At 43.5% G+C, this 17,688-nt stretch overlaps 1 protein-coding gene across 1 annotated transcript; it reads left to right on the top strand.

The window, feature by feature from the left end:
* The first annotated feature begins 1,291 nt into the window (after nucleotides 1-1,291).
* ADSL (adenylosuccinate lyase) lies at nucleotides 1,292-17,009 on the top strand. The gene is made up of 13 exons (XM_042889754.1): nucleotides 1,292-1,482; nucleotides 4,909-5,112; nucleotides 6,251-6,295; nucleotides 7,069-7,148; nucleotides 8,830-9,001; nucleotides 9,160-9,206; nucleotides 9,605-9,695; nucleotides 10,429-10,498; nucleotides 11,472-11,619; nucleotides 13,429-13,519; nucleotides 14,072-14,161; nucleotides 16,399-16,575; nucleotides 16,866-17,009. The coding sequence occupies exons 1-13, from the start codon at nucleotides 1,327-1,329 to the stop codon at nucleotides 16,950-16,952; spliced, it is 1,458 nt and encodes a 485-aa protein (XP_042745688.1). The 5' UTR covers nucleotides 1,292-1,326; the 3' UTR covers nucleotides 16,953-17,009.
* Nucleotides 17,010-17,688: the final 679 nt, after the last annotated feature.

Below are 17,688 nucleotides of genomic sequence, written 5' to 3'. Positions count from 1 at the left end.
AGGGGAAAAAAGGCAGAATGAAGGGAGGAGGTTGCAGAGCAGAAATCGGTGATGTCCAAATTGGCTGGATGAGAAAAGGCAGCTTTTCTACTTTGCACATAACTAGGTAACAGGAAGGTACAGCTCAGTCCTCTTGCCTGAAACACTGTCCCCCAGCAGCAGACATCGTAATAATAAGAATAGCGGCTGTGTATATTGATGCTACTTGCAAGTTACCTATAAGTGTTTTTGGTTGTGTTTGAGTTTTTGTTTTTGTTCTCTTATACTTGAAACAGCTTCCTTTGCTCAGCTCTCACCGTCGCTCTGCTTCTCCCCTCCTTCCCCACGTGCAGTAACAGAGCAGAGGCAGGGCAGGGGGACGCAGTGGGGTCGGTTGGCACACGGTCAGTCACCCAGGGCCGGGCCGCTCCATTCGCACCCCCCAGGCACCACACTTCCTTCCGAAGGGTTCTCCATGGACACAGAAACTCAGCACTTTAGCAGGTGCTCTTGTATGGCTGGCTGCCCCCCCCCTTCTCCTCCTTTCCTATATTTTTATTTTACTTTTAGTATAGTGGTACTTAAAATCACTGGTTCACTTAAAAAAAAAAAAAAAAAAGACAAAAAAAAAGACAAAAAAAAAAAACCAACAACAATAAAATGTTTAAACTCTACTAATGTACAAATAAGCTGAAATGTTGCATTTTATGTGTATTTTTGCCATAGCAGGTACTGTATTTCTCATGCTGGATTTAGAAAAAAAAAAAAAAAAAAAAAAAAAAGGAAAAAAAAGAGAAAAAGAAAAAGCAAACAAAAAGGGTGATGTTTTATTGGAGTGTAACAAGTTAAGAGTAATAAGGAAATAAGTCGTCGTCATTTCATTGAAACTGAGAGGTGGTGTAATACATATATAAGTTTTCTGAAGGTTTTTTTGGGCTTTTAAACAGCTTTTTTTTTTGTTGTTTCGTTTTAATTTTAATTTTTTTTTTTTTTTTTTGAAAGATATGATTGTATTATGTGCAACTCAGTTGCTTACATTATAACTACAAAATATTTTTGGGTTCCTGGAAAAAAAAAGAAAGAAAAAAAAGAAAAAAAAAAAAAAAAGAAAAAGACTAATAAATGTGTTTGGCTGCTAAGCATTTAATCCTCTGCCTTCCCGCGCGTTTTCTTTGCTCCCCGCGCCGCGGCCTCCGCCCGACAGGCGGCGCTGTCTCCCTGCCCCTCCCACCCACCCGGGGCACCGCGTTGGGGGCGGGGCCTGGTGGCGAGGCGGGGCTCCCGTCCTTTATCCCCCCGCTGCCGGCGGCGCGCGTCCCCTTTCCCCCCTTCCGCCGAGCCGCCGTCATGGCGACCCCCTGCGCCGAGGAGGACCCGCTGGCCCGCTACCGCTCTCCGCTGGTGTCGCGGTACGCCAGCGCCGAGATGGCCTTCAACTTCAGCGAGAGGAAGAAGTTCGGAACCTGGCGCCGCCTCTGGCTCTACCTCGCACAGGCCGAGAAGGTAACGGCGCCGAGACGCGGCCGCTGCGACTGCGGTCCTGAACGGGCTGCCGGCCTCGGGTCCCTTGAGCCGGTGCCGCGCCGTGCGGGATGAGCTCGGCGAGGCGACCTTCGCCTCGTCCAAAACAAATAGAAGCGTAACCGCTAAAAGGGGCTCCGATGGGGTGTGTGAGCGCGAGGCCGGCTGTCTTGCCGGCCCCAGCCAATCGCTGCTCGCGCTGCACGCCGCCCTCCCGCTCCCCTGGTTGTGAAAGAGCCGCGCTCGGCAGCCCTGCCCGCCGCAGATGTGGGCTGAGGTGGCTCGTGGTCCGAGCGAGCAGAACGCTCAGCCCCCCGTGCTGAAAGTGAAAAGGCGGGCGAGTGCTGCCGCAAATAAAAGCAAGGCGCAAAAGCTTGTGATGGGACAGCTCTCACACTGTGCCTAGCTAGCGTGTTTCAGTAGCGGTGTGCAGAGGCGAGGCGGGCTCCAGGCCGAGCTGTCACTGCTGGCCTGAGGGCAGGGAAGCGCGGTGCTGGAGGATGAGCAAGCAGTGCTCGGTGCTGCTGAGGTTTTCCTTCTACACCAAAGGCAGCGTGTTGGAAGCTGGAGCTGTTCCGATACAGCTGTGTTGTGCTCGGATGAAGCATTACATGCTGAAGTACAGTGACGGACCTAACAGGAGGAAGCAAGCTGCTGGAAGAACCAGTGAGAAGTTCTTGGTGTCTGCTCCCAGGCCTTGAGCTCAGGTTCCCGTGTCTCCTGCCCCTTGCTTTGCCTCCCATTGCCACCACGGCTTTGCTCCCAGAAAGCTGAGGCAGACAGTGCAGTCTCTAAAGCACACTCTTCAAAGTGGGAGGAAGGATGCCGCTATTTTTATCTGTCTCCTCATTCCAGAGGAGTTTGTCTTCTGAAGTCAGATCTGGCCTGAAAGAGCCGACTCCTCAGCACCTGTTATCTCTGTCAGCGGGCAGGTTGTGATAGGTGCAATCAGAAGTGATTTCCTGAGGTTGTTATTAAAAAATGCATAGTATTTCTTTTTGCATACAGTAAAGTAATAATAATAATAATAATAATAATAATGCAATGAATGAACCATGGGCAACATTTATGCCAGTAATTATCTTCACTGTCTTTCAAGACGTTTGTGCCCTGCCTCTCCAGTCACCCTAGCAGCCTTCCTGTAGTAAATCAGAATGGTAGGGAAGCCTAACAGTAAGTTTTCTGCAAGCTGTAGGGAAGTAGCAAAAGAGAGAACGTACAATTTAGTTATAAGCTTTAGGTGAAGGATAAGGTGAGATATGTGGTTTCAATACCCACCCTATTCATTGGAGAAATTTTTCAGTGTGCCCACTTGGAATATGTGAAATAGCTGAAAAACTCTGTCACTAGATACTGGGTTAAACAGACAATCCAGGTTGCGTTTTGTTTCTTATAGCAGGTGATGCCAGGAGTTTGAAAGAGGAGAATCAGCAAAGCATGTGGAGACAGCTTCTTCAACTCACCTTCTCCTAGTTAATACTAGTTGAAGTCCAGGCTAAGAGCTAAAGCATGGGAGCTCATATTCATCTCCAAACTCTAATTTTTTTGTTGTTGTTTTTAATGGTAAATTCATTTGTATTACAACATTCCCACATCATTCTTTAATTTGAGCCTTGAGCTCCTGACCTGACAATAAGTTGTTTGAAAGACAAGCAAAAAATTAATGGAGCTCTTCTTTCCAGTAGACATCCCACAGCTTTGACCCAACCAGTAGTGTTCTGCGCATGTGGAATCTCAGTGTTTCCTCTCCTAAGGATAAGCACCTGCAGTTGTTCTCAATTTTTTTCTTTTCCCTATAAATTTGGAGTATTTATCTGACATGTTCTTCATCAGATGTGCAGCCCAGTGTTCTTATTCTGTTTGTCAGAGATGTTCTGTATCACACATCTGCTTTGCTCTGACCTCTTGCTATAGGAGGGAGTAAATGACCAGAGCTGTTACAGCATCACATCACTGTGTTGGAACAGCCTTAGAGGAACTGCACCTTAAAAGCACAACGCAGAAAGCCCACCACTGACTTATGGCACTTCGGAGAAACGTCATGATCTCACTTGGGTACTTAATTTTTTCAGGTGGACAAATTTGAAGGACATCTGATTGCTTTCTCCCTGAGGTACTGTCAATATTGACAGGAGGTCATAGGGAAGAGGCATCACGTCATGTTTGTGGGCACGTGAGGACACAGCGTTGGCACCTACCTTACATGTACTGACAGTGTGACAGTCTCTTTTCTTGGAGATTATTTCTTCCTCTGCGGCTGCCAGCAAGCACATACCATCTTCAGCTTTTCAGAACAGCTCATGGACATGTGAACAATACAGGAGCTGTTAGCATAAGACTGTTGCCTGATGTCTTGTCTATGGGCTTCCAGGCAGTTATGATCTGTATCTGAGCACCTCAGAGACAGCAGTCTGGAGCCAGCTGCTACCCCTTGCTCATCTGGACATTCATGGTTGTGTCATTACGCTTGCAGCAAGGTATTTTAAGTTGTTTGGGTGCTAATTACCTGATGAAGACCCTGAAGACTTATCTGCTTCCCTTGCTGTTTTCTCTAATTCCAGATTCCACATGTGCAAACACTTTTTTAGTCAATTTGATTCTGAATAGAACGAGCTTTTGAAATGCTTTGTATCATTAAAGCTTCCTGGTTGGAGAATTGCAATTACTGCTGTGCAGAATAGTAGCATTTTAACATAGAAAAGGCAGCAGTGCTAAGTTCACTGCGAGACTTTTAAACTCACCATATTAGAAAGAGACATGTTGCTCATCTTAATTAGCTTGTGTAAGGTTTATACCAGTATCGATCATATCTTACTCTGTTTTTAAAACAGCTTCCAGAAAAAGTTTAACAAATATTTTAAAAGACAAACTAGGAGTATTTGTCTCGTGCTTCCAGATCAGGGAATTAGTTCTCCCAGATCCCAGTTTCAGGCTGAGATGAATTTTAGGGCTTTTGGAAAGGTGCAAACAGCCTTTGCTTTCCATATGTTCTGAGCAGTTGTTGTAAGCACACCATATATGCTTGCAGTTATTTTGTCCAGAGTTCCTGCTGACACAAGCTATCTTGTCACCTGGTAGCTGAACTGTTCTTTACCCAAATGGTAAATTTAACTGAAAGAAGTTAAAAGTGTGCTATTTTTTAAGTCTTTTTCTCTGTATGTCTAATGTTTGCAGTTGACACAGGGATGTTCTGTGATTGAGGGAAATGTGAAGCCCAGGAAGAACATCTAATCTTGAACTGTGCCTTACTGGAAAGGTTTGGAGAACTCTAGAATGAAGCATTTTCTCTTGCAACTTTTGACTGTGCCCAATTGCCGTGCTTCCATGAGCTGTCACATGGGAGTAAATTATTTAAACAGCGCCTGTATCAAATTTGAGTTTCCTCTTAAAGTTCTTTCTCCTTCGCAGTCACTTGGGCTTCCCATCACAGATGAGCAGATAAAGGAGATGGAAACAAATCTGGACAACATTGACTTCAAGATGGCAGCGGAAGAAGAGAAGAAGCTGCGCCATGATGTGATGGCACACGTTCACACCTTTGCCCACTGCTGTCCCAAAGCTGCAGCCATCATTCACCTTGGAGCAACTTCCTGTTATGTAGGGGATAACACGGTAATATAAGACTTTCATTTTGGGCAAAACAAAGATGCAGTTTCTCACTTAGCAGTTCTTTATAAATAGCTCTTTAGCATTTTGCTTATAAAATAATAGTCAATTGATTATTCTTTTTTGGACATCTTTATCAGTCTTCCTGTTGAACGTGATTACCCTTTTTCCTACGTACCCTAGGAAGACGGGCTCCTCTGTGGCTTCTCCCCTTTGATATGAAGCAACATCTACCTGCAAATTTACTGTTCCCTGAGCTCTGTTTGCATGTTAAACATTCAAGGAGATAAGATATTCACAATGAAAATGTATGCAGACACACATGAGCTGTCAGTTACGCCAGCGGGACAAGAGTTCACTGGCCTACAAAATAAGTCAACTTTTGGCAGCCCATGGGCTTTCAGTTGTTGCCTGGGGCACCAGCATTGATTCGGGGTAGATAAAGCTTTTCAATAGAATGGATAAATGTGTTGAATAAAAAAGGAAGTGCCCCCATTCTGCAGAACTGTCAGACATCAGGAAAAACCTGTCTGAACCTGAGCCCAAACTAAAACTTCTGCATATTGCTGCTCCCTGATATCTAAGTCATTGCAACTTGGTATCCTCTTTTGTTCTGCAAGAAAGCTGCTGCATGATTATTTGTACTTACTCCTTTGAAAATCTCTTTGGCTTTTAGCTAATACTCCTTTCCCCAGGTCATTTGGCACCTGTCTGTATTTGAGACTGAAAAGAGGAAAGGTGGGACTGATGCGTGATCAGACCTCTCTCTTCTGCTACCCTTAGCCCACTAAGTGCCACCATTTTCTCCTTTGATTCAGTGATTTAATCTGTCATGTGCATCGTGCGTATCTCCAAATAATCATTATGCTCAGTTACTGGAAATAGGTCTTCTGCTGCCAGTATGACTCCCTATGGATAGTATAGTAGGAACAGTGATGGATCCAGCATTTTTGTCATTAAACAAGTTCTTGCAGTGTTTAGGTGCCGGAATAAAAGCTGATGCCTTGTTCTAAGAAGAGACTTCTGGAGCAGGCAAAGTATTTGATCTTCTGTGTTCTTGCTGAGAGAGGTCCTTGTCTGCTCCTTCAGGCTGAATGGCTGGTTGTCAGACATGGCCCAAATTTCCTTTCTTTGCTTCTTTCAGGATCTGATTGTCCTCCGAGATGGGTTTAACTTGCTGCTACCCAAGGTGAGAAGGTGATCGTGCAGCATCTCAGAAGCGGGCGGTGCTGATGTTCTGTGGATAGCACGTGTTCAGCCTGGATTTTCTTAGGCCTCACTGAGGAGCTAGGAGGAGAGCTGGCTGCTTAGGTTATCCTCAAGCAAGTGAACAGTATCTTCCTTTTTCTCAAGTCTTTCCCTAAAGCTTCCCTGCTCATCACAGGAATTGTGAGCACCTTTTGTTAGGTACTAGCAGGCTGTGTGTGTCACAGGTATCAGTCTCAGAAAACTGTATTGCTTTCAAGTTAAGCTTAGGCAGCCATGTAACTATATCACCAGGAGTGCATCAGCATTAAAGAGGCTATATAATACAACTTTCTGAGTTCAATGTAGATGGAGTGTAGCTGGCCTGAATGTCTTGGCACCCAGTTTTCCCTGGGCTGTAGATGTGTCCATTACACCCCAGGCAGCTTTATTTCTGACCAGGACTGAAGGAAATACTCAGGAGTAAACCAGCTTGGGTTGGGTGTGAGCACTGGACTAGCTTCAGCTGAAGACCAGCTGCTTTCATCATCCCGTGCTTGATTTCCTTAGCAAGTAGAAATTGTGTGTGTTCCCTGGCGATATGAAGGGCACCATACTGTCTGGTTAGACAGAGATGTCCAATGACTGTATGCTTGTTTCCGTCCCCCTTTTCTCACAATGTTATGCTTGAGCATGCCAGCTTTTGTTCTTTTTTTTTTCCTCCCACCCCACCCCTTTTTCATTCCACCTCTTTTCCATCCTCCCTGCATCCACCAGCTCGCAAGGGTGATCAGCCGGCTGGCCGACTTTGCTGAGGCACACGCTGACCTGCCTACCTTGGGCTTCACTCACTACCAGTAAGTAGCTATCAGCCTTTGCTTTCATTTGTTCAGCTGTGCTTTGGATAGACTGACCTGCTACTATTTTTTCTTTCTCCCTTCTCTCTTACCATCTCTGATCTCTGGCATTTGGCATTGCAGGACATTAAGATGGTGGTGGTTCAGAAAAGGAGTGTGTTGCTATCGTTGGCCTCACATCAGGAAATTGGACTTTTCTTTGAATACTGTCAGCAGTTGTTTTAACAGAGCTCCATAAGGAACTTGTTAACATAGGTGTAAATTGTGGGTTGTTTCAGAAGGTGTGATTTATGAATTGCAATAAGCCTGTCAGATATTCTTAATGCTTGTTTTCCCATCAGTTGTGTTCCACTGCATCTTAGAAAGGTTTGTTATTGGAAGGAAACCACAGCTATTCAGTGTGCTAAAGCCTTCTTCTCAAGTGATGATGACTACAAGATCTCTGTTTTCATATATCTTTATATGACTAAAAAAAAAAGGAAGAATTTCCCTTTCAACTAGACAATGGCATTTTCTGTCCCTGGAAAATTTCATTTTTTGTGCAGTGCTATTGGCATTACTGCTTGTAGGCAAGTTCCTGAGTCAAAATACAGCAAGATTTGGACTTGTCTGTTGTTGGGGAAAGTAATTAATCTGCTAATTCATGAAGTGGTTTGCTTTTAGAGGCTTTAAACTATAAGCTTGGATTTTCTATCCTGGTGACATGGAACAACAGACCCATGGAAATTAAGCACAGATCATGACAGAATCAGTGTCTGTTGCTTTAAAATTACTCCCAAAGGAGAGTGGGAGCATCAGATCAGGTCTCTTGATTAATAATCTTGCTGTATGTGTTCTGTTGTTCAATCAATCAGCTTCAGTCCTTGGTCCCTCTTTATTGAAAGCTTTTCAGAGAAGTAGTGTCTGGTCTTTGCTTCACTCTGAATTTTAGGAAGACTGCAAAGAAGTATATGCAAGGCAAGTCCTACTGGTGAAAACGATATTAGAAGGCAACAAGTACCTTGACATTTTCAGTCCTGTGTCAGCAGGGCCCTCTGACTTGTTTAGGAGCAGGTCCACATTTTCCCTGGCTTCTCTTGCTGCTTATGTACTTGCAGAGTTCTTTATTCCTGGATCGCACATCCCTGCTTCCACATCTTCTCTGCTGTCTGTGCCCGAGCTTAATCGGAGCACCTTGCTCATCTGTGAAGTCTTTAAAACGCTGGAGGCCCTCTGTGTCCTTGACATCAGAGCAACTAGGGCATGTGGTAGTGGTGCTGCACTCGCTGTGCTTTCCTCCCAGCTCTCTGCCTTCTCCTGCCGGGCCGGGCCCCTAGAGGGTGCCATTTGCCTGCAGAACTGCTCCTGCCGAGCTGGCTGCTGGATCCTGGTAGCTGTGGCTGGGGAGCAGAAATAAGGAGCCTGGGAGTGGACCCTCCACTTCGTGTTATTTGTTACCAACTAAGGCTTTTCCATTTGACAGAGTTCTGGAAAAAAGCCATCAATGTTAATTTTTTTTTTCCTGAAAAGAATCATCTTATTGTCCAGTGTAATTGACTAGTGATACATAGGTACCAAATCTTTAACTCCTGCTCTGATGAGTCAGAGGGATCTTAACAGTAGACTCATCAGCTAAGGATGGTCTTTTTGGAGTTGTTGTGCAAATCACCAAGGAGTGATTTCTGTTCTCGGTTGTTTTCAGACCTGCACAACTCACCACTGTGGGGAAACGCTGCTGCTTGTGGATCCAGGACTTGTGCATGGACCTGCAGAACCTGGAGCGAGCTCGGGACGACCTGCGTTTTCGGGGTGTGAAAGGCACCACTGGCACTCAGGCCAGCTTCTTGCAGCTCTTCGAGGGAGACCATAGTAAAGTAAGTCAGCCAGAGAGCAGACTTTCAGCCTTGAAATATTCTCCTGTCTGGAGTGCTTTTCTCTTTAGGGGCACGTGGAGGTTCTGGCATCAAATACTTTTTGGGTCATTGAATACTGAGGTTCTTTTTGTTTTGTTCTTGTTTTTTGTCCCTCTGAGGTTGAAGAGCTGGACAGATTAGTGACTGCAAAGGCAGGATTTAAGCGGTACGTACCAAGAATGCTTAGTAACCTAAATGTGGTGTTAACAAAATCTGACTCTTGTTGTCCGTGTTGGCTCAGAATCTATCAACTGCCAAACTGACATCTGTGCTGCTGTTGATTTTACCTTCCCTCGTGGTCTTTCATTCCCACTTGAGGCTCTCTGGGGGGAACTCCATCTCCTAACCAGGCCACTTCTTTAAAGCACAGCTGTCCACTTTTCCTCTGCTTCACTCTCCCTCCTTGTGCATGCTACCCAAAGAGCTGACAGCCTGAACCCAAACATGTCAACAGGGCAAAACGATGGCATTGTCATCCACTTCAAGAGCCATTGTCACATCTTGCTCTCAGTCTTCTCATCCAGTTTAATGTCTGAAGCATTCGACTTCTGTGCTTGTTTTTAGATCATACATGGTCACAGGGCAGACCTACAGTCGCAAGGTGGATATTGAAGTCCTGTCTGTACTGGCCAGTCTGGGGGCATCTGTTCACAAGGTGAGCACCCTGTGCGTGTACAGCAGGAAAGAGGACAAGAAAAGGTGCTTGTGGTGCTGAATGCTTACCTTGGGAAATAATGATTGATGTTTGTTGTTCAGCTCCTCTTTGACATCACGTAAATCACCATTGGGTCCTTGCTTAGGCATCAGATATCAAAGATCTTAAGACCAGGTATTAGTCTAATCTGTGCTAAATTGATCCAAGTAGAGTAAATGTCTTTCCCAGTGCATATGAGGTTTTTAAATTTCTCCATTTTTCTCCCCATCAGTTGCATCTCTGATTTTAGTGTTATTCTAGCTGTCCTTGTGGATTCTTTTTGTTGATTTATCTCTGTTCCCTCCCTGGTCCTTCTGTTGGGCTAAAATGCTCTGTGGCATTCTGGTTTAGTTCTGCAAGCTGGCTGATTCAGTGAGCAGTCGTTATCTATGTTTGCTAATCACATAACTTCTGTTATGCTTTTTCAGTGTTTCTTCCTAATCTTTACCATTCCATGCAAACATTGGACCTGCTTTGGGGTCCCCTGTTGTATTCTGATACAGTGGAGGGACTTTTTTGCTGATGCTTTCTTGACTTTGGGATTTTTAGGTCAAGAAGCGTGATTGTAGTGGCAGTTTTTCATTGTTTCCCAAGTTCTCATCTTGGACACAAACGCAAACAATTCTGCACAAACAGTGACAGGAGGTGTGTGTCAGTTTGATTCTGTTTGTTAATTTCTTGGGCTTTTTTCTAGATTTGTACTGACATTCGTCTCTTGGCCAACCTGAAGGAGATAGAAGAGCCTTTTGAGAAAGACCAGATTGGTAAGGGATGGTTGGCATTTCTTGGGACAGCATATGGACCTTTTGTTTGTGCTGCTGCAGCCTTTGAAGCAAACTTAGAAATGTCACTGAAAGAAGTTGTTTTAAAGTAACTGGGGTGTAAAGTTTTTAGTGTATTGAATTATTAAAAAAAAAGAAAAAGAGGAAACAGCCAAAGACCTCTGGATATTAAATAATTAATCTGATTTTAATGTTTGTATTCTTCACTTTCTGGGTTTTGGGAAGAGAAGAAGCAGTCATGTATTCCTTGTTGCCCACGAGACAACCGGGTCTGAAGAGAACTCAGTGTTCTCCATTCCTCATGAAGCTAACAGGAACTGTAGGTTTTCAGCTTGACTCAGCACGTTTTGTTGCCTATTTACACACAGACAAATTTAGAACAGTAAAACCCTTTCCAGAAGAACACCAATTACGTGTTTCTAATGTTGGTTTTTAAAAAAAAAGAGAGAAGGAAACATAATTTTGGATGTTGGCTAGAAGAAAGCTCAGGCACCCTGAATGTTTCCATAGGATTGAGTCAGCAGTTGAAGCCATAGCCCTGTCTGTTAGTATTACTGATCTACATCTTATGCTTGGTTTCACTAGAGCAAAAGGCATCAGTAGAACTACGTGGCTCTCAAAGACAGTGCTCTCATGATCCTAGAGAGATGCTGCTAAGCACTGCGCTACAACTGACGTCCATCTGTTCCTTTCATGTGGAGGTGCTTCTGCTGTTTTGTACAGTGGCAACATGTCTTCTCACTTTTTTCCCCACCACATTTAGATGTTTCTAATCTGAAGAAGTGTGATGTTGTCACTTTCTTTATTGCGTTTTGTCCTCAGAAAACTATCATATTTTAAGGCTCTAGCATGTTAGGAATCATTGTTTGACTTTTCTTATCTGGGGCAGGACCTGCATCTTCCTGAGTGCGCCATCTCTATTGCCCCATTCCCATCACTCTTTCTCCTTCCACAGGTTCAAGTGCTATGCCTTACAAGAGGAATCCAATGCGCTCGGAGCGGTGCTGCAGCCTGGCTCGGCACCTGATGACTCTGGTCCTGGATCCCCTCCAAACAGCTTCTGTGCAGTGGTTTGAGCGAACGTTGGATGACAGTGCTAACAGGTTTGTGTACTTCGTGCAATGCAGCAATTTGAGAATACCTTGAGCAAGAAGCTCCTTTGATATGTTTGGAACGGACTGTTTTTACACTAAAACCACGGGTTGCCGTCCCGATGAAAAGCGGAGTTGATGAAATCTAGAGACTACAAACTGGTTTTCTCTCAAAGATCAGATGAAAATTGTTAGTTTTCTGTAAGTCAAGATCTTTTTGCACAGCCATCCAACAGAGAGAAGAGGGCTGCAGGTGATTGATTGATCTGCTTTAAGGATGTACTGTTACAGCACATGACATCTCACATTTTGCAAATGAGTTTTTGTTCCTGTTTTGAACACAGCTTTTGACCCTACTCTTCTTCAACTCATAATGTTGAATGATGCAACAGTTTCTTTGTAATCCCTTCACCCTCCAACTAATCTAAAGAAACTTATTTTCATCTCTCTGTGAAGTCCTCTTTAAAACAAGTAATTTAGATCCTAAACAGTGAGCACAAGCCATTATTAAGCAATCTTATAGAAACCTGTGCACATCTTCTAGTAAAGTTTGCTGAGCGATGTTTTTGTTTTGTGATTCTTCATTATGACTATTTTGAGATGAACCAAAGTTATCTATAATTAATTAAATAGTAGCAATTGCATTCAGTTCATTCATCTAGCAGTTAATATTAAATTTGCATAAAGTTCTTATTTACCTTTGATATTTCAAAGTAGTCTTCTTCCTTTGAATGTATTTTTCTAACAGGACTTGACTCCACAGCTGCTAATATTACCTGTCTTGCTAAGGAAAGAGATGCATAGGCAGAGTAAAATACAACGTTTAAGAAGTTGGATGCTGGTTGATAATGGTGGTTTCATTTCCCAGTAGTTGCCAAGTCTAGAAATATTATTGGAATGTTTCCCATTTATTTTCACTTCATTTAATATAACGGGTCATTTGTTCATTCCATACTTGATATAGAAAACTCTGTGCCTCGGACTTCTGTTGTCAGAGCTAACGTGTTCTGAAGGGAGGGCAGGACAGAGAAAAGGCAAATGAATGACCTGTGAAATAGCAGACAGAGCGACCTTTTCAAAATGGTATGATAGAACTGGGAACCTTAAACATAGCACAGGACTGAAGTGCAAGTGTTTTTTTAAAAGATCACAGTTGAGAATGGATCAGGTGCTGCTGTCACAGAAGGGTGATGCTGTACTGGCTGTGCTGTGACCCAGAGCCCTTTGCCTGATATAGCTTAGTGCCCTTATTGCTTTCCTTTCCTCCCTCTCCTTTTTTCCTCCTTTTTTGTCAGGAGCCTCCTGAGTGATCAGGAGCTGATCTCTTAGAGAAAACCCCACCACACACATGGACCGCTTTGAAAGTTCCCTGCTGAGCGAAGCCAGGCGCAGAATGAGCATGCAGCAAGTCTTCCTGCTGGAGAGCAGGATCAGTAGACGAGGCAGTGCAGAGCACCTGGGGAAAGATAGGTAGTTGCTGGCTCTGTAAATTGCTGCCCTCTTTTCTAGCTGTGTTACCATTGAATTATCTCAGAGCTTTCTGTGTGTGCCTCTATGCTTTCTCATCTTCTCTTTCCCTATCTCTAGTGACCCAGCAGCTCCCTTCTCACAGCAGTAGCTCTCAAGATGGGTAGCTCTTATTTAGCTTTCCTGTTTGTGACCTTTAAGCAGCAAGAAGCACCCGTAAAGAGAACAATTCAAGCACTAGGGTCTCTGTAATGCTCTCTGGAGACACTTGCAGAAACTGGAGAGCTGAACTTGTGGTAGACTTGAACGTGACCTTTATTGCTAACCGGGGCCCTTGGGTACCTGTGTTCATAGGCGTGTGTGCCTGGCTGAGGCTTTTCTCACAGCTGATATCATCCTGAGTACACTGCAGAACATCTCCGAGGGACTCGTAGTATATCCAAAGGTAAGTAATTAGATAGCATATGCAGAGTTGCATCCTTGATGATACTGCAGCTGTGCCAAAAAGGCAGAGGGTGGGGGTGGGGGGGCAGAGAGAAATACTAAATCTTCCCAAAGATTATATTCCTATCTATTTGTTCAAACAGTCTCTGAATTTTTGCTTTGTGTTTTCACTGCTTGCAGCATGGATACACAATGGTATTTGTCAAAGCCAAACTTCTTAAAAGGGGCACTTCTATCTGAACTGCACCATGAACCTGCAGAATTTACCATCAAAAGCGACTGTGAACGCAGGTCTCATACTGTAAATTATCAGCCCTGTAAATTATCCACAGGTTTTAAAAAAACAACAGCATAACAACAACCTCGTTGTACACCCTTTCCACTCTAACATTCCCAAGTATAGTTTCAAGCTAGTAGCTTTGTGCTTGGATTTCCAGAGCTAAAATCAAAAAGAGAAATTATCTTTCCTAGGGATTTAAAGGCAGAGGAAAAAGCTCACCAGGAGTCCCAGCTGCCTACAGAATTCCTGTAACTCTGCTGTCTTTGTTTGAAGGTGATTGACAGGAGGATCCGGCAGGAGCTGCCATTCATGGCCACAGAGAATATCATCATGGCAATGGTGAAAGCAGGGGGCAATCGTCAGGTACAGATGAATTCCAAAATACCTTTGTTCACTGCCTGATGTCTCACTCTTAACAAACAGAAGCTGCTCTTTTTTTGTCTTCCTGAACATCTCCCCTTTCTTTGTTCTCCCCTTACTCCCGCAGAGTTATTAATATTACACCTGTGCTGCAAAGCCAGATTCTGCTCTCTGAGGAGAGAGCAGTTGTAGAGATCCTTATTTACTGTTAGGAATGCTGTGTGTTTGAGCTAATCTGGCTGTCTGTGCTGGAGGGCAGAGAGACCTATTTATTTTTATTACATGAGATACTAGCAGGCACTTTTCTTCCATAATTATTTGAGGGAACTTGGAATGCAGGCCAGACTTCTTCAAATGGAGCCTGTTGGCAGTGGGGTACCTTTATAAATTAAAGGAATGAATCACTGCAAGTAAGCCCAAACCATTTGTTCTTGTATCACACTTCCTTAGTGCAGTATATTGCCTTTTATTGCTTTTATTGTTTATGGTCCTTCATTCAGTTTTCTGTGTCCAAGCAAACTGAAATCAGAAATAAGAAATGTTTTTCTTAGCAAATAGGTTCGGACACAGATTATAGTTCCTTATCATTTAATTTCAAAGTTCAGTTTGAAACGGGTAATAAACTTCACATCCTACAAAACTAGCTTATTTTCTCTCACCTTGAGACTATAACATTTCCTTCAATAATTGTTTCCCATAAAAGGTGAAGTGAAACTTGCAATATAGGAATAACAGAAGGGTTTCCTAGAAGCTTTGAGTAGGATCTGTGGTTGTGGCTCTCTGGAGCAATTCTGGCAGCTCACCCAGTTAGGAAACATCCTTTTTCCTGTCTTTGTGCCTGTGATGTTTGTCACTGTGTCCGTCAGTAAGCTTCCTAATTAAACATACTAAGATTTATGTTCTGTGTAAAAGTTTTCTTATCTTTTCAGCTGGTTCTCTTTCTAAAGCATCCTGTATTTACCTAAACAGTCTATTTAATTAGATTGAGAAGCTAATTTCATTTGTGTTTGTTATTGGCTTACCTTCTTTCCGGTGCTCTTTAATTACAAATCTTTAGAGTTGAATACACTAAGAAAAGCTGTTCTTTTTCACAGTATGTTCTGTTTTTATGTGCCGAAAACTGTAACAACAAAATTTTCTGAGGACAAATCTGAGGCTTTCCTACATCATATCGTAAAAACTCACTTGCTTTCCTCACCACTGAACAGCTCCCTCCCCCAAACATCCTAAACAGCTCTGTTTGCCTGAAGCATGTCAGTGCTGGAGCACGATGGCCTTTGAATAGAGGAAACAAGGAATAGGAGATCATTTTCCTTCTAAACCAAGATTGCTCAAGGATAATGCATTTGAGAAGACTCCTGCTTGACTATAAATGCAATCACATAAATATTTTAGTGCCAGCATGACAGCATCTGGTCTTGTGGGTGGTCCTCAATGGCATTTGGGCTTCCTTGTTTTTACAGATGGATTTCACAGCAAGTCAAAGGTGGGGGGAAGTCTTTTAGAACAATTAGGACTCTTGTCAGTCTTAATCCTTGTCAGTCTTAATACGAAGATTCTCTAGCAAAGAATGTCTTAAGACCCTCGGATTTGTGTGCTTTTTTCCCTTCAATCTGTTTGTCCTTTTGTAAGCCATGGTTTACATAGTTCACTGCTGATTAAGTTGGACAGCTCCCCTCCCCTCCCCTCCCCTCCTCTCCTCTCCTCTCCTCTCCTCTCCTCTCCTCTCCTCTCTTCTCTTCTTTTTTTTTCCCCAAGTTTGTAGATTATTATTCTCTCAAGATGTTCCAGGGATGACTATTTGTGAATAAGGAATTCCTCCATTGTAGTTCATAGAGTATCTTGGGAACAGCAATTAGAGTCTGTCTTCAGAAAAAAACTGTGCAAGTAGGGAATGGAACAACTGGAAAAACAAATTGCATAGTGAATCCTAAGAGTATGTGGAGAGTCTGAGAAAGTGTGAAGGGTTTTACTGCCGTAAGCTTGTGGGGTGATTGAACAGGGAACATGCATATCATTCAGACTTCTTTAGCCTCAAAGTGCAGAGATGTAGAAGGATCAGGAAAATCTTGTTTTCCTATAGTGATACAAGATGCTACAGTCTAAGCTGTCTCATTTGTGTGCCATCCAATGCAGGATGCTTTGATGTTTCCCCTCCTGCACAAGCAGGATATATGTGAGAGTGAGTAACAAGGGACTGAATGTTTTCCTTTTCCCTCCTCTTCCCCCTGCTCCTGTAGGATTGCCATGAGAAGATCCGTGTTCTCTCCCAGCAAGCAGCTGCTGTTGTGAAACAGGAAGGGGGTGATAATGACTTCATTGCCCGTGTCCGTGCTGATCCTTATTTCAGCCCCATCCATAAACACCTTGACAGCCTTTTGGATCCTTCCTCCTTCACTGGACGTGCTCCTCAGCAGGTAAAGAGGCTACAGGTTTTAGGTGTTGTTATGCAATTACGTTTTTTAATCCTGCATCCTGTGTACTCATATTTCATACCTCCGTTCCTACTACTGTGGCAGACACACACTTACCTTGTTTCATTTGACTGCCTTGTCTTTCTGCCCTATGGGCTTCACACATGATTCTGGATGTAGCTGACACTCAGTGCCTCTGTGAAACAGACCCCAGTGAGGCAAGCAGGTCTGAATAGGGAAGAGAAGGGTACATCTTTTTTCTACTAACTTTCTTCTTCCCTTTCCTTAAACAGGTGGCAAAGTTCCTAAAGGAGGAGGTTCGACCAGCACTGATTCCATACCAAAGCAAGATGGGTGGGAAAATTGAGCTGACGCTTTAGGCACATTCAGCAAAGTCCTCTAGTTACAGGAAAATAATAAAAGCCTTATTGAACTAAGTCTGCTTGTGCTGTCACTTTATTTTGATGGTCTACAGTGTTTAACCCTCAGAGCTTACACTTTGATTCCAGATGGGCTTTTCAGATCTTTGCTCGCTGTTTAATCAAGCCTCCATCCATTGTGTGTAGTTACTGAGAAACACTCAATGGTGACAAGATTGCTTTATCACTGTGTCTTTTGATGAGCCCTTATAGAGCACTGCCAGCTGTTTAAAGAGCAGGATCTGGTGCTGCCTGTCATTCATGTGTGACTTACTGATGAGCCAAGGTTAAGGGGAGCTGAGCCCGCTCCCTTCTTAATTCATCTTCTCTTAAACTTTCTCCACAGGTAGTTCAAAGAATTCTAGAGGCTGTCCTTGCTGTCAGAGTACTGTAATTTGGGGAACAAACAGGCAAAAATGATTTGAAAGGGAGAAACCATGGAATTTCTGGGCTGCATCTAACTGTGGTTATCTTTCAGTTAGTGATGTCTAACTGTCCTAATACTGTACCTTCTCACAAGCTTGTTTACCAGCCATTGTGATTTACTTTTCCAGGTCCTTGGCTGTAGGTGCTTGCTTGTGAACTGTACGTAGGCTCTGGCAAACGCGAGTCATTCTCTACCGCAAGTTTTGTCTGATAAGAAAAACGATGCAGGAATTCACTGAATGCCAGAGGAATTCAAGAGGTCTCTGGTCTT

The sequence above is a fragment of the Lagopus leucura genome, unplaced genomic scaffold (genome assembly GCF_019238085.1).
Source record: "Lagopus leucura isolate 7727_CA_CO unplaced genomic scaffold, USGS_WTPT01 Super-Scaffold_100159, whole genome shotgun sequence".
In the NCBI taxonomy this organism is placed as follows: domain Eukaryota; kingdom Metazoa; phylum Chordata; class Aves; order Galliformes; family Phasianidae; genus Lagopus; species Lagopus leucura.
This window is presented reverse-complemented; position numbering and strand designations above follow the sequence as displayed.